This window comes from Callithrix jacchus, chromosome 3, assembly GCF_049354715.1.
Source record: "Callithrix jacchus isolate 240 chromosome 3, calJac240_pri, whole genome shotgun sequence".
NCBI lineage: Eukaryota > Metazoa > Chordata > Mammalia > Primates > Cebidae > Callithrix > Callithrix jacchus.
Window position 1 is genome coordinate 50671535 of NC_133504.1, and position 17690 is coordinate 50689224.

Consider the following 17690-nt stretch of genomic DNA (forward strand, 5'->3'; position numbering starts at 1 on the left):
TGTCTGAGTACTTGCTTGTTCGCAAAGGATTTTATTTTTCCTTCACTTCTGAAGCTTAGTTTGGCTGGATATGAAATTCTGGGTTGAAAGTTCTTTTCTTTAAGGATGTTGATGATTGGCCCTCACTATCTTCTGGCTTGTAGAGTTTCTGCCTTAGATCTGCTGTGAGTCTGATGGGCTTCCCTTTGTGGGTAACCCTACCTTTCTCTCTGGCTGCCCTTAGCATTTTCTCCTTCATTTCAACCCTGGTGAATCTGACAATTATGTGCCTTGGGGTTGCTCTTCTTGAGGAATATCTTTGTGGTGGTCTCTGTATTTCCTGGACTTGAATATTGGCCTGCATTGCTAGGTTGGGGAAGTTTTTCTGGATAATATCCTGAAGAGTATTTTTCAGCTTGGACTCTTTCTCTTCGTCACATTCAGGTACAGCTATCAAATGTAGATTATGTCTTTTCACATAGTCCCATATTTCGTGGAGACTGTTCATTCCTCTTTGTGCTTTTTGCTCTAATCTTGCCTTCTCATTTTATTTTATTGAGTTGATCTTTGACCTCTGATATCCTTTCTTCTGCATGGTCAATTCGATTGTTGAAACTTGTGCATGCTTTGCAAAGTTCTCCTGTTGTGTTTTTCAGCTCCTTCAATTCACTCATATTTCTAAGTTTTCCATTCTTGTTATCATTTTGTCAAATCTTTTTTCAACGTTCTTAGTTTTTTTGCATTGAGTTAGAATATGTTCTTTTAGCTCACCAAAGTTTCTCATTACGCACCTTCTGAAGTCTGATTCTGTCATTTCATCACACGCGTTCTGTATTCAGCTTTGTTCCCTTGCTGGTGAGGAGTTGTGATCTCTTGGAGGAGGAGAGGTGTTCTGCTTTCAGGCGTTTTCCTCCTTTTTGCACTGGTTTCTTTCCATCTTTGTGGATTTATCCACCTGTCATGTTTGTAGTTGCTGATTTTCAGATTGGGTCTCTGAGTGGACATCCTGTTGTTGATGATGAAGTTATTTCTGTTTCTTAGTTTTCCTTCTAACAGTCTGACCCCTCTGCTGTAGGACTGCTGAGGTCCACTCCAGGCCCTGCTTGCCTGGGGATCACCTGCAGCACCTGCAGAACAGTAAGGGTTGCTACCAGTTTCTTCTTCTGCTATCTTTGTCCCAGAATGATGCCTGCCAAATGTCCATCTGATCAGTCCTTTGTGGGATGACTCTTCAGATATACGGGGGTCAGGGAGCTGCTTGAGGAGACAGTCTGTCCTTTAAAGGAGCTCAAGTGCTGAGCTGTGAGCTCTGTTGTTCATTCAGAGCTGCTAGGAAGGTATGTTTAAGTCTGCTGCAACAGAACTCATAAACCCCCCCTTTTTTTTTCCCCAGGTGCTCTTTCCTGGGGAGTTAGGGCTTTATTTATGAGTTTCTGTTGTGCTGCTGCCTTTATTTTTTCAGGGCTACTCTGCCCAGCAAGGAGGCAGCCTAGTCACTGTCTACCTGCAGAGGCTTTGCTGAGCTGCTGTGGGCACCGCCCTGCTGCTGGCTCCACCCTGCTGCCATGTGAAATTCCCTGCAGTCCTGTTTATATGGGTGTGGTTAGAACTGCCTCGGCAATGGTGGCCTGCCTCTGTAATGGCAGACTCTCTCTGTTATGGCGGGTTGCCTCTGCCACGGCGGGTTGCCTCGGCAATGGCAGGCTGCCTCAGCAATGGCGGACTCCCTCCGTAGGGGTGGAGTGCCTCGGTATTGGCAGACGACCCTCCCCCACAGAGGTGCACTCTCCCGGGTTTAGCTGTGCTTGGCATGAAACTCTCAACCCCGAGCGTTTCCAATTGATGGTTTTTTTTGTTTGTTTTTGTAGGGGTGGGACCCGCTAAGCCTGATCACCTGGCTCCCTGCCTCAGAGCCTTTTTTTTTTTAAGTTGAATGGTTGACTCTCTCCCAAGTGTTCCAGTCACCTTCTGAAAAGGTGCCAGGATCTGTGTGATTTCTCGTGCAGCAACCCACTGAGCCTGCTGAAACAATGGCGCTGAGATTCACAGTGCTTTTTTGCCTGGGAATCTCCTGGTCTGGCTCCCTGTTTGTGTCTCCTGTCTAATCAGATGAATGGGTGAATCTGCCTTCCCAGAACTCCAATTGCCAGCTTAAAAGGGCAACCAGACCAGTGTATTTTGTACAGAGAACCGCTGTGCCAGGGCACCAGCAAAGCACACGCGCCAGCCAAAACAGCCATGCTGGTGACCCATGGGGCTCCTCTGCCTGGGAATCTCTTAGTCTGTGGGCAATAAAGATCCATCTGGAAATGTGGCATCCACTCACCCTCTGCACTTTCACTGGGAGCTGTAATCCTGAGCTGTTCCTAAATGGCTGTCTTGCTCCTGCATATAAATATTAAAAGATAATTTCATCTCCTAAACAAATACTTTCCAGACAATAGCCAAATTTTAGTTGGCTGCATGCAACTGAATCAGTATGACTATTTAACAACCATATTTGTAATTTTGATAAAAATAATATTCCTAAATTTGATTAAAATTTTTAACATTGAGTCTGTCACCTGGTATACATTTGCTTGACAACTTTATGTAAGTAATCAGTTTTGTTTGCATGTATTCCTGTGAGAAAAGGAGCAGCAGAGAATGAAAGAAAAGCTGAACTACATCGTGTATAGGGAAAGATAGAATTCTGGAAAAATGTGGGGGATTGGGACCTGGGGAGACTCTTTCTTCTTCTGTCTAAATGTTTATCTTTGTGACAGGAAGGAGATAGAGGTATTATGAGTGTGTCTGTAGGTGGGCACAATAGTAAGCCAGTCTTCCTCCCTTTCCCTAGGGCTGGGCTCGGTAGATGATGTGGAGAGGTGGAAATAGAGCAGGAAGGCAACACATCCTGCGCTATGTCTGAAGCTGCTGCTTTCTGATTTCCTAGCAAAAGAGATTTAACATTCATAATTCTACAGTATCAACTGTAAATACCTATTCTTATTTATCCCTGAATGTGGTGCTAATGAAAGTGAAGACCAGTCATCAAGGGTGAATTATTTAATACAATGTTTTAATAGCTGGGAAGAGACACAAATAGTGGAGATGCCTGTGGCTAATGGATTTCCCTGATAGGAGATAAAAGGCTGATTACATAGCAGAGCAAGTGAAGAACTGGTGCATTAATGACAATTTACAGGTCAGCTCACTTACAGGAGTGATTTAAATGCACCATCTGTTTTCTAACTGCAGGTTGATAACTGTGATTCTACAGACAGTCAACACCTCTTCATCAAGAATTGTTACCTATTTGTCTTTCTGAGTCTGGTTAGTTTGCCCCATATTATTTTGCCAAGTGGGCCCCCAGATTCTTTCCAGATGAAATAGTTTCTAGATTGAATGGGTTGATAGCAGTCAATCCTGCTTCTATTCAGTCTGTCTCTGCCCAGTTAGAGAAGCCCTGATGTCCTAAGGCATCCATTGTGTATACTGAATTAACTTCTCCCTAATGCGCCTACTGTGGCACTAGTTATGTAACATCCTTGGGAGAGTTGAGAAACTAGTCACTCCAATCATTTTTTTTGTGTGTTCTGTGGCTTGCCCCCTCCCCTTCCCTCTCCCCTCCCCGTGGCCCTGCCCCCTCACATACACATAAAAAGAAGAGCCCAGCTTTGGTTTTCACTCGTGCTCCCTTCCCTTGTTTCACACTGTACCGCCTGTAACTAATTTATAGTAGAGTGTAAAGAGTTAAGTGTGAGGGCTTTGGAGCTACACCTGTGGGTTTAGATTCTGTCTCTGTCACTTTCTAGCTATAGTGACCTTGTCCAAGTTGTTTAACGGTTCTGTGCCACTGTTGCCTCTTGCAAAAATGAGGGCAATAATAAAACCAACATCAAGGAGTTGCTGTGAGAATTTATTCCACATGCAAAAGAAAGACAGGAAAAAATTATTCCACATGCAATAAGCATTTTAAGCATTGTCTGCCTCTCAGAAGAAGACATACAAGTGGCCAAAAACTGGAAAAAAGCTCAATATCACTAATCATCAGAGAAATGCAAATCAAAACCACATTGAGATACCATCTCACACCAATCAGAATGACTATTATTAAAAAGTAAAAAAACAACAGACACTAGAGAAGCTACAGAGAAAAAGGAACCCGTATATACTATTCGTGGGAATGTAAATTAGTCCAGTGTCTGTGGAAAGCAGTTTGGAGATTTCTCAAAGAACTTAGAGCTACCATTCAACCCAGCAATCCCATTACTGCGTGTATATCCAAAAGAAAATAAATAATTTAACCAAAGAGATACATACACTCACATGTTCATCACTGCACTATTCAAAATAGCATAGACATGGAATCAACCCAGGTGACCATCACCAGTGGATCAGATAAAGAAAATGTGGTACATAATACACCCATGAAATACTACAAACCATATAAAAGAACAAAATCATGTCCTTTGCAGCAACATGGATACAGCTAGAGGCCATTATCCTAAGCAAATTAACACAGGAACTGAAAACAAAATACGCATGTTCTCACTTATAAGTGGGAGCTTGTACTCAGGGACATGAAGATGGCAACAAGAGACACTGGGGACTAACAGATTGAGGAGGGAGGAAGGGGACAAGGGTTGAAAACTGTTGGGTACTTTGCTATCTGAGTGATGGGATAATCCATATCCCAAACTTCAGCATCACTCAGTGTACCCATGTAACAAACCTGCACATGTACCTCCTAAATCTAAAGTAAAAGTTGAAATTATTAAAAAATAAAACAAAGCAGTGTCTGGCACATGGAAGCATACGATAAATGAGAAATACCTAATGTAGGTGATGGGGGGATGGAGACAGCAAACCACAATGGCATGTGTATATCTATGTGACAATCCTGCAAGATCTGCATATTCACCCCAGAACTTAAAGCAAAAAATTTTTTTAAATGTTAGTATTACAGAGAAATTGAGACCCTGGATGAATAGAAAAATAAACTTTAAAGAACAAAGTTTCCAAGTTCAAAAAGGTCCAGCTCAATTCTCTCTTCATAAGGTTTACAGAGCTTGGAGAGAGGTAGCAAAATTCAGTTATAATCTTCATGTAAAAGGTGACATTTCTTGCCTAAAATCACTTCAGTGATCTCACATATCTCTGGCTCCTCTTTCTATCTCAACTTTATTATTATTATGTTTTTACATTTTTAAAATGAATAACCATTTCAAGCTATATTCTCTCTTTAAGCACCCCAAAATAAAGGAAAACCCATTTCAAATTGAGTTTAAAAAATATTATATATTTATTGTGTCTCTATGCTTCACATACTAGACCACTGGCATATTCAATGTTTGGAATCCACGTGTTCTTTGAAGACAGTGGAACAAGGCTATGGGATGAGGAGGTTGTCCACGATCTCCAAGGTTCCTTTTTTCTCTAGAATGCTATGATCTCTGATCTACTTGATTGGAAACACAGGTTAAAGCAGCCTTCCTCTGAGGCTCTGTCAGATCAGAGATCAGAGCGATTATAGAAGACAACCAGTTGGGACACCTGGCTGATGGGTCTGTGAACTAAGTAGAGCTTTGCAGCTTACCTGAATGAAGTTGGAAGAATGGAATAAAAACATGGGCAAGCTTTTTCTGCCTTTATATTACAATCATTCACCAATTGACACACATTTGTTGAGCACCCAATATGTAGTAGATTAGTGGTTCTCAAAGTGCAAACCCCCAACTCAGCAGCAGCAGCAGCAGCAGCATTGGGGGCCTTGTTAAAAATACAAATTCTCACCACAACTCTCATCCCACTCCATAGGCATTTTGAATCAGACACAGTGAGGATGGAGAAATCAATCGGCATTTTAACAAACCATCCAGATGTTTCTGATGTGCTTCATTTGAGAACCACTGTTCTAAATGTAGAACACGGTCACTCTGCTGAGCATTGGGACTGTAATGAACAAGATCGTGTCCCAACCTTCAGGAGCATAGATTTGTAAACAAGAACAACCAAGGATTCCAAGAGGTACAGTTCAGACACAGAAAACAGTGGTTCACAAAAGAGAGGTAGCCAATTCAGCATTTTGGGAGGAGGTGTTGGAAAGAATTCCTGAAGAAGTAATGCTTGAACTGAGTCTTGGAAGAAGGCTCAAATTTTTCAAGTTTGAGTAGGGAAACAGCATTCCAGAGAGAGGAGTGAGTGCATGTATACTTGGGGTTGGACAGGCATGCACACAGACCTCAGCTTTTATAAAGCAGCAGCTTGACAGGCGGGGTTTTGTCTTTTGTCCACTATTGTATCCCCAACATTGAGAACATACCCCTAGCTCACAGGAAGCACTGTGTAACTATTTGAATGACTGAATGCAAAGATCCTAAATTGCCACGTACTGAATTATCAGGAATGATTTCTTCTCGGCATAGGATAGTAAAACAAACAAACCAAGCTAATGGTGAGTTTTCTCCTTTAAAGTACTACATATTTCTGCAAGAAATTAGCCAAGGACTGGATTGTTTGTTGAACACGCTATAACTTAAAGCATGGGTCGCCGGTATGAGACATATGACTTCTAAATCTGCCAGGGTAGCTCAGTGAAGCCTAGAGCACTTGCTCGATACAAGTTTTCACTGAACCTGAAAACTTCACCTGCGAATTATTGCTGAGTCTCATAAACACACTGATCTTTACAATAGAAACCACACAGGTTCCTTCTTAAAATATGAAGAACCAAATATCCCAAGCAGCATATTTCCTTCTGCTTTAGTTAAAATCAGCTTGGCATGCAGAATGGTTGGGTTTTGTGTCTCTCTAGCCCTGTCCTCACAAGCTGTGCTGTGCCAGATGCTTGCTGTTCTGTCTTCTGGATGCCAGGGCATACTTCATAGCATCAGAAACTTCCCCAAGGGTCCCTCTGCATCTTCACACTGAACACAGCAACAGGTCTGGTGGCCAATTCAAAAGAAAGGACTTATGCCAAATTAGACTCCAGCACTGAGGTTTCCTTCCTTTCAGAGCCACTTCTAAGGGAGCCATCCTGGGGGATTTCCTTGCCAGCATCCCTGCCATACCTCGTCTAGCTTCATGTACCCAGTTAATTACATTCCTAAGTAGCTTGCTCTGATCTCTGATCTGACAGAGCCTCAGAGGAAGCCTGCTTTAACCTGTGTTTCCAAACAAGAAGATCAGAGATCATAGCATTCTAGAGGAAAAAGGGACCTTGGAGATCGTGGACAACCTCCTCATCCCATAGCCTTGTTCCACTGTCTTCAAAGAACATGTGGATTCCAAACATTGAATATGCCAGTGGTCTAGTATGTGAAGGATGGAAACATTATAAATATATAATATTTTTAAACTCAATTTGAAATGGGGTTTCTTTTATTTTGGGGTGCTTAAAGAGAGAATATAGCTTGAAATGGTTATTCATTTAAAAATATATAAAAACATAATAATAATAAAGTTGAGTTAGAAAGAGGAGCCAGAGATATGTGAGATCACTGAAGTGATTTTAGGCAGGAAATGTCACCTTTTACATGAAGATTATAACTGAATTTTGCTACCTCTCTCCAAGCTCTATAATCCTTATGAAGAGAGAATTGAGCTGGACCTTTTTGAACTTGGAAACTTTGTTCTTTAAAGTTTATTTTTCTATTCATCCAGGGTCTCAATTTCTCTGTAAAATATATTTTTTTCTTTATTTCAGTCCTTGCTCCAGAAATATCCTTAGGGTTAATATTTGTGGAGAGAATGTACCTGTTAAGCACCTTGTGCTTCAAAGACATAGTTGCTTTAAAATAGAGTTTAATTATTAGCTTTTAATATTTTGATTTTGCCTAAAAAGAAACATCTAACAGCCATGCAACATTTAACACACCAGGAATCCTGTTTGTTCTTTACCAGTTCACTTTTTCTCTTTGACTTTTTTCATTTTAGTTTATATTGGTTGTGGAGAAAAAGGGCTAGAGACCACCAATTTTGATGGGTTAAATAGAAAGCCAGTGGTCAGTGTTGAAGCTGGTTTTAAATGAAAACAGAGCCATTGAAGGACAAGACCTATATTCTTGGCATTTTCAATGCATGTAGGTTGGGGCTGGAGCTGGGGGACAGAATTTTATATAAATGCCAGAGTGGAGAGGAGATTTTGTAAACCATTCATGCAGAAATCAGTGAAAACACTGCTCCCACACCACTTCCTTCAGAGCTATTGACTTCATTTATCTAAATATTTGCTCTGTTTTATTTGACATTGTCTACCCTCAGTCATCACTGCTTCCATGTCCTTTCACAAATATTATTTTACAAAAGATATTTCTAAGTGTAACTAAACTTATGTAAACTGAGGTTTGGTCTGAGGGGAAAGGTGAAAAGTAAGTTCCAAGGGCCAATTATTAATGGTTTGCAAGAATCTGGTTGCAAAATGAACCTGTGAAAGAGAGAAACATCTATTGTTTGTCCAGAGCAGTTTGAAAAACATGGGGAGGTTTTGACCAACACTAAAAAGTTCATCGGAAGCCTCAGTGATTCTTAGTGAGGGAGGCTAATGTGAGTGTGTTACTGTGTGCGGAGATAAGCACTGTTGTGCTGCAGGGAACAGCCTCTTAATGAAGCTGAGATTGCAATTGTTAGCGAAGAAAGAATCGAAAAATGAGGAAGAAGAAAAATAGGAATTTTTAACAGTGTTAAGGCATACAAATTTAGGAAAGCTATATTGAAATTTTAAGTTGAAAATAAGTTATGTTTCAGGATTCCCAATTCATAAGACCTTGTGTAAGAAAAAATTCTACAGCATCTGAAATTCATTGTCTTTGTTTTGAAGGAGTCAGAAAGTTAGAAACTATTTCATTTGCATGAATAAAAATGTTATCTTGATAAGGGAATGAGACATTGATTTTAGATATTTACAGACAGGTGACATAAAAATCACATAAACTGTAATTGTCGATATATCATGCCATATGATTATAGACTGTATGAATACAGAATGACTTTACTAAAATAATAAACAATTTAGGTTGATAGCAAATCAATATTTTTGTTAATCTTAGTCTCCCAGTAGAAATTACATTTTAAAATACTTAACAGTTTTCTGTGTTGAATTTAGAAAATTAGAGGTAACTTCACTTGTTCTTTGTAGATAGCTACCAAATTTCTGATGCATGTGAGAGAATCTATTTATTGCATTATTTATAAACACTAATACTTGATAACTGATTCACAGTTAATTCTAACTCCTATTTTCTTGTTTTACAGCTTGGCTCGTCTTCTTCTGTGCCTTTCACATCTATTTTTTCTCAGCTTTTTATGACTGTTGTGGTTCCTCTCATCATTGGACAGGTAAGACCTCCACTTCTAACTGATCTTTTCTTTATGGATCAAATTGTGAAATCTTACATAATGTCAGAGCAGTAGAGAGAAAGGGTATTTAGAGGGAGGAGATAAATGAATATATGAGACTGAAAACAAAGTTTCACCAATCTCAGTCTTCTCATTTTTTTATTTTTTAAATTAATACAAATCTGCTTTGCAGTTAGCTGTATTTAGGGACCCCTGCTAGCTATATATAGGGACTTCTGCACAGAGTCTTCATTTTTTAAAATTTATTATCTGCTCTTTGTAGCTGTGTAGCTATCTTGAAAACACCTAGCAAGTCTTTACCTTATTCTGCAACTTTTGACAAGGTCTCTATTTGTGACTTTGCGATTCTCAAGGTTTATGACCATTGTTGGGAACAAGCATCTGTCTTTGGCTGGCATCTTTATGGACTCCTCCAACAGCAGTTATGTTTGTAACCATGTAATTGATAAACAATTTAATTCAATTATCTCTTAAAGCTTGATCTTAGAAGATTTAGGGCTTACTTTGTCATTCTTATTCAATTGGGCTAATAGAAATTCTATTTTAACTTTTTATAGCAAGTTAGTAGTAAGCATACAAATTTTAAAACAAGTGAATTTTTTTGCTGTTTTTTGTTTTCTTTAAAATCATAGGATGCCACAGTATCAGAGTATAGAATTTAAAGCACGACTAAAGTGAGAAAGTCTTAGGAAAGCTGTACATTAAGAGCAATTTGATTTTAGTCTTATTTCTGCCTTTGATTTGCTGTGTTACTATGGGCAAGTTATTTAATCTCCCTAGCTCCAAGTTCATAATTTATTAAATATTGTGATAATAATATCTATCTTAAAGGGTTGTTGTAAAGATTAAATGAAATATGCATGCCTGTAAAGTTCTTGGCATAGAACCTAACTCAGGTAAGTGCTCTATAGCTTCTATCATCATAATCATTATTACCAAATTCCCTGCAAATATTAACCAGGAAACAAGTCTTTGAAATACTGAATATAAAAAATGTATGTATAGGCTAGGTGCTATGGCTGATGCCTATAATTCCAGCACTTTGGAAGGCTAAGGTGGGCAGATCATCTGAGGTCAGGAGTCTGTGAGCAGCCTGGCCAATGTGGTGAAACCCTGTTTATACTAAAAACACAAAAAAATTACCCAGTTGTGGTGGTGAGGTGCCTGTAGTCCCAACTACTTGGGAGGTTGAGGCAGGAGAATTGCTTGAACCTGGGAAGCAGAGTTTGCAGTGGGTCAAGATCATGCCACTGCATTCTAACCTAGATGACAGAGCAAGACTCCATCTCAAAAGAAAAAAGAAAAAAAAAAGAAATGTGTGCATAGACATGTAATATTTACATGCTATCTTAGCTCAGGTTCTCTGGGCAACAGGCTCAAAGACAGAGGTTTCCATGCAGGAAGTTCACTAGGAGGTACCCTTGGGAGCAACACCTTTAGGAGAGTGGATAAAGTAGGATGGAGATGATGCAATCCCAACAGAGGTCTCAGTAGATCCTGTGGGGAGCCCTGGAGGTGAAATGACCCCTCAGAGTTCTCCTGCCTTAAGGCAAGAACACCTGGTCTTTATACTCTTACACTGACCTGTTACTAGATACTGGCTTCCCTCCTACCTTCCATGAGGACTGTGACCTTGGGTGAGTCTGCTTTCTTAGGCTGAGGGCAAGTCCCAAAGAGGAACTTCACTGACATCTTTTACTCACCCAACACTCCCTGCAGCTGTGGGTATAAGCACCTCATTCCTGAAGAGAGGGATCTGGGTGGTGCTCCACAGCATCCACAACACAGGTGCTATTTTTTTTTTAATTTTATATTTAGTAAAGGGACTAAATTTAGCACAAAAGGAGGGATTCATAAGCACTTTGAGAATACCATTTAATGGCTGGGTGTGGTGGCTCACACCTGTAATCCCAGCACTTTGGGAGGCCAAGGCAGGCAGATCACGAGGTCAGGAGTTCAAAACCAGCCTGGCCAACATGATGAAACCCTAACTTTACTAAAAATACAAATATTCATTGAGTTTGGTGGTGCACATCTGTAATCTCAGCTACTCGGGAGGCTGAGGCAGGAGAATCACTTGAACCCAGGGAGGTGGAGCTTGCAGTGAGCCAAGATCACGCCACTGCACTCCAGCCTGAGTGACAGAGCAAGACTTTGTCTCAAAAAAAGAATACCATTTAATTAAATATAAAAAGTGATACTTAAAAAATACTTCTCCCACAGTGCTAATCACATAACAGAGCTTCTGACTAAAGGTTACAACTCTGCCTACCTCTCTGAGCTCTACCACATTTCCTACTTCCAGCCTCTCTGGCTTTTCTCAGTTCCTGCTCTTTCTGTTTAGAATGTCTTTCTGCCTACCTTCCCACCTCAATGTGTTTCTCATTTGACTCTTTAATCAAGGCTTCTTTGAGCCCCCAGCAGTAATTTTCCCTAGATTGTCATTTGTTCAGCATAATATTTTTAGGTCTGTGTATAGTAGGTACTCAATAACAATGATGTTTTTCTTTCATATTTATCACCTGAAAAACATATCTGAAAAAAAGCATCTTTTTTAAGGATACCAGTTTAATGAAAAATAAGTTATTCATAATTTTACATTAAAGAAAAGCCATATTTCTAACGCCTCCCTTGGTTTTGAACCATATAGCTGATATATATTTCCCTGGTTATTCTTCATTGCAACACCTTGTTTGATTTCTTTAACCTTTCTCCCAAATTATACCTATGTTTAGTTTGCATGTTAACAGTTTGTCTCTGCCATTAGGCTGTCAGCTTCTTGAGTACTGGAGCCACATTTTTTTTGTTTACCGTTACATTCCCAGACCATAGGTACCCAATAAATATGTGTTGAAAGAGTGCGCGAAAGAATGAATGAGTCAGAGTTCAATGATCAGTAAGGGATATGCTTTGCTGTATAGAGGCATAACTGAATCTACCTGTATTTCTCATCTCCACACAGTTTAAGCTGTGGATTATATTAGTTTAAATTCATACGTATTTTCTTGGTTCTGAAAATAATTCCATCCAATAATTTAAGGCTTATACATTCTTCTTGTAGTAGATCTTGGAAATTTCCCTGTAAATAATAAATGCTTGGCTTAAAACGTAGGGAAAAAAATCTGTGTGTAGGTTACTTAATTGTGTATGTTTAGGGTTATATAATGTACGTAATTTAAAAGCATTTATCCAGAGAGAATAATGAATTGTTAGATGGCTCATTCTTCGTGTTCTCAGTAGTAAGTAGTAAAGTATTCAGTAAATTACAAAGTAATAAAGGTAGTCAAAAAGTAGTATAGGCAGTTTTTTTTTCTTAAATGTTCAAGGTACCACAGTTCTTTGATGGCTCTTTTTGAGGAGAAACCTATACGGTTGCATCTACCTGCCCCTCCTCTTGTATTCTGGTCTTAGGAATTAACAGTTACCACCCTGTCTCCACATCTAGAAACCACCAGTCAGCCTTGCCTCCTCCCTCTCCTTACAGACATGCTCCTTTACCTCCAGGCAGTCACTACATCCTACCATTTCTGCCTCAGAAATCATTCACACCTGGACCCTACAGCCCCAGTACACTGCTGGAGAGGATGACACACCTTCATCATCTCTTATCTGAATTATTGCACCTCCTAAACCTGTTTCTCTGCTGTGAGTCTCTTCTAATTCCCATCTAATATCTTTACTGCCTCCAGAGTAGTCCTAAAAAGCAAATCAATTCATATGATTCCTCTCCTTAAAAACTTCCCAGTGGCTCCCTGTTGCCAGTTCCTTGCATGGCCCCAAAGCCCTTCAGAGTTTGGCCCAACCTGCTTCTCCAGTGCCACTTCTCACCACTCCTCTCCTTAGGGCTCTGCTTTTCCCATGATATATACTCATCATCCTTCACCTGACCATGGCCCTTCACTGCTCTGTGCCTTTGACTGTATTGCTAGCAAACTCCTACTCATTGCTGAAGACTTGGTACAGAGATCCCCTTCAATGTGACGCCTGCTTGCTCTGACCTAGACTGACCTAGATTAAATTTCACATCTCCCATAGTACTTGATTCATAATATTTATCAGGAAAGAATATAATTTATCAATGTGCTTCCTAAAAGCAGAGATTGTATATTCTTAATTTTCTTATCTCCTTGCTTATAATAACTCTCAGTATGTATGTATACTGAATCTGTTATTTCATCCCAAGTGGTAGTCTCCATAGGTTACTATTTATAGGACACTTAATAACACACTCAAGAGTAGGGTGTAAGCTGTATAAAAAGATTGCCTGAAGAGAACTTTGAACTTATCTTCAGAGAGCCCCCAGCAGTAATTTTCCCTAGATTGTCATTTGTTCAGTGTAATATTTTTAGGTCTGTATATAGTAGGTTCTCAATAACAATGATGTTTTTCTTTTCTAGTTACCACCTGAAAAACATATCTGAAAAAAAAAGTATATCTTTTTTAAGCATACCAGTTCAAGGAAAAATAAATTATTCATAATTTTATGTTAAAGAAAAGCCATATATCTAACACCTCCCTTGGTTTTAGCCTTTGGATGAACTGTGCTATAACTGGCCCACAGATATATTGACATAAATGATAGAGCCACATGTCTGAGTAGATGTTATTAATGAAGTGCTGCTGCATGGTCCTCAGATCCTCCAGTACCATGGAGAAAGGGGAGCATTCCACAGGCAGGGGTGCCCAGGGCAGGCAGTGCCACCTCAGCTACCTCCTCCTACAATCACAGCCTCACAAGGCCATCTCTGCCTATGGTGGTATAGATTGTGTGGTACACAACAATGCTGCATTTCAAAGAAGTGTACCCACCTTATAGGCATCATAGGTTTGAATATTTATTATTAAAATTTTCCTGGCAGGAAGGAATAGAGTATATTAAAGAAGGGATTTTTCTAATATACACAAGTGCTACAGGGCTAGAGCAGGCCTGTTGGAACTTGATGATTAATCTCAGCCAGCCGACCTCATAACACCGTGCCTGTCCTCACCTACTAAGCTCACATCCTCTAATCAGTAATTCTTCAACCTTACCAAGATCCCAGATTAACTGACCTTTCAGTCACCATCCTCATAGACTTTACTTCCCTTCTTATCCAGCTTTGATTCCATAGTCTATCATTATAATCCCTCCTTGGCAAATATTCTCAACTCTTTCACCATTTCTCCCTTTGATATACTTGCTCAAAAAGCCCCAACCATGGTTAAAGCCAACTCTGCCTACACCAACGTGCAATGGAGCCACTCCATCATTTACCTCACTCCCTGGCAAAGCTCTCAGCTTCTTCTCTCCATTTTACCTAATTCACAAAGGCCCAACGCTACATCTACTGGAGCAACTGAGCTTTGATTCTCAAGAGCAATATACATTGGGCTCATCTTGTGTTAAATTCATGACCCCAAATTGAACATGTCATCTAACACCTCCCAGAAACCCTACCCTACTTCCTATAGTGTTTCTTTTTCTACTATTCAAAGGGATTGTTTCACCTTATCCTAGATCTTCCCTTTTACCTCCCCAGCACTCTCCCATTTGCCCATTGCCCTCACGTCTCACTAACTTTGCTTCTGTTTCTCAAACATACCAATCTTGTTCAGGTCTTAGAACCTTTGCACTGGCCGTTCCTTCTGCATGAAACACCTTGCCACATTTCACCTCCTCAAAAGTACCTTCTTTCCCCACCCTCTCCTTGGGTAGCTACCTGTAGCCACTCAGTCACTGTCATACCATCTAGTGTAAACTTCTGCTCAGTATGTATTATTATTTTGCCTCTTGTTTATTTATTGTTTGCTTTTTATTTCTCTCTTAAACTAGAATGTAAGCATCATAAGGCAGGGACCTTGTCTGCCTAGTTTAATCTATTGGTTCATCTCAACTGTGTGAGGTAATCTTTTGAGGACCTTGTTAGCGGTATACATACGTGCTGGTTCAGAGGAATCAGGTGTCCTGCATGGCAGGCTACTTTCACAGCTGTAACTAGGAGTGCCAAATTATAAAAGTAAACACTTGTATGGATTGTTATATGGATGTTTTAAAATGAGGTCTTATCATTACTGGTTAAACAGAAAATGGGAACTAGAGAGAGAAGAAAAAGACCAGGAAGTATGAGCTGAATATATTTTTCTTAATTTTTTATTGGTGATAAAAGTTTATCATTCAACTTGTGATTTATATTTCTGAGAGTGAATTTTATTTTCTGTTTCTCCATACAATACTTTTTTTTGCTCGAAATCATTACTGACTGACTCTAATTTGATGGGAGGTCTAGTTTGGTCTTTGTCACCGCTTGGCTGCATACATGGCTCCTAGACCTCACTTTCCTCATTTGTAAAACAAAGAGTTTTATATCCTCTAGCCCAAAGGTGCTGTGACTCTGTGAGGTAAGATTAGTCTTTCCATAGAGGGTTAGGAGATTGTTCCCTCCATCAATCTAGAAAGAAATAAAATTTGTGCTGTCATAGCATTTTCTCTTCTTTTCCAACAAACCTTTTCAGTACATCTAAGTGCTTGTGACAAATACTTATTTTGTGCGTTATATTTAAGAGCGATATACAAATAAACAATGAAACAGAAATTCTACCACTTTTTATTTTCCATCACCTTGAGTATTTTTTAAAGTGGCACACTAAAACCTACTTTTCCCCCTATAAATTAATAATAAATAACAAAGCATATCTATACATTATCATTCATGCATCTCTGGTCTTTCCATTAGCGATTTGTTTCAGTTTGAGATGGGTCTTTCATATTAAATAGTCTTCCATTAAAGTTGAAGTTAGTGTTATTAATACTAGTAGAGTTTTGCACTTATAGCATTATATTAGAGATGAACAGTTTCCATTGATTCACCTGAAAATCGCTTTGAGAAAAAAGTAACAGTGAGGTGTCCTGATAAACAGTGATAGAAACATCATCAAACTGAGACTTGGGAATAAAAATAGTGATCATTTACCAGGAACAGGCCCTGTCTCTAAAGCATTTTATGTTTATTTAATTAATCCTCAAGACAACCACTGTTCTATCACAGACGAGGCACACAGAAAGTAAAGAATCTGCTCAACATCACACAGTAAGGAGTGGAGCCAGGACTCAAAGTCAGTTGTACTGTGGCTCCAGAGTCTGTACTCTGAAGCCCTGTGCCATGGTTCCTTCAGGAAATAGGGGTCGTAGTCCTACCCACCCACCCCCCTAGCTTTTCAACATTTTATGCAAGTTGACTTGGCTCTCTGTGCCTCTGTTTTCAACAGTAAACTCAGCAGAATAATAGTGTGTGACCTTTCTCATGAGAATGAAATGAAGAAATAGAGGGGAAGAAGTTTCAGAGTGAAGTAGATAATAAGTGTTAATTGTGCCCATTTATTATTATTATTGTTTATGCTTTTTGCAAAGTGTTTTATTTTGAATCTACTCAATATTAAAAATATCTTTAAAGAAAGGTGTTATAGAAATTGGATTTGATTTCATATCTCTATACATTGCAGCAGGATATTAATGAAGAGACAAAACTTTAGGAAACTATCTGGATTTAGTGTAATAGAGGATAAAAATTGAATAAACAAATTGAAACTACCTCAAAGAAAAATGTTTTGAAATTCAGACTTAACATGAAAAATTATCTATCATATATCCTTACTCAAAAAATCAATTTATAAACGTAAAGACAATAGAAACAAAAAGCAAGGAAATCCTTCAACAAAAAAATTAAGAGAACTAAGATGATGGGTATTATACTTTATATCTATCTCAGTGAATCGACATTCTACACCTAAGGCATTTTATTTTTACAGGTTTCCGACTTGGAAGTCATGCAGAAATTGATATATGGCTCCATTTATTAGAAGCACAGAGAGTCAAATTTAAGTTTCCCTTTACCCTTTCCTGCTACTTAGTTTAAAATAAAGAAAATCAAAGTTTTAAAGGTGAGACAACAAAATAAAAAGCTTGTATGGAGGATTTTTTCCTTCTCTCTTCACAGGAAAAATAAACAGGTTAATGAGGATTTGTCACTTAATTTTGAACACCTACATTGCTCTGAGGTCTGAGGGCAAATGAATTAGTATAGATTCTGAAGGAAGATAGAACTAACCACCTCACCAGAATGCCTTTTACCACCTCATCTTGGATTTTCTTTTTTCCCAAGAGACAATTCTGAGGCATCTATATCAGGTTATGTTGATCTAGCTCAAGCAAAGTGTTGTTTCCTTTAAGGTTGCTAAAGATTTCTATAAGGCAAAGAAGTTTGGAGAATTTTAAAATGACGTGAACTCTCGACAAATATAGAGTGATTGCATCAGAAGTATAAGTGGCTAAACTAAGAGAAGATGAGGTTTCCTGGAGTTTATATCCAAAGCATATCTTTGAGGCATGTCAA

The 17690-nt window shown here is 39.1% G+C and overlaps 1 protein-coding gene across 7 annotated transcripts in view; it reads left to right on the forward strand.

The window, feature by feature from the left end:
• Nucleotides 1–17690, forward strand: part of SLC10A7 (solute carrier family 10 member 7) — a 291318-nt gene that overhangs the window by 221844 nt on the left and 51784 nt on the right. For all 7 annotated transcript variants that reach the window (XR_013532873.1, XR_013532874.1, XM_035292871.3 and 4 more), the window contains one exon: nucleotides 9217–9300. Coding sequence is in view for 5 of the 7 variants with exons in the window: in XM_035292871.3 (XP_035148762.1) it covers nucleotides 9217–9300 (84 nt within the window). In the remaining 2 variants the exon portion in view is untranslated. The remainder of the gene's footprint in view (nucleotides 1–9216; nucleotides 9301–17690) is intronic.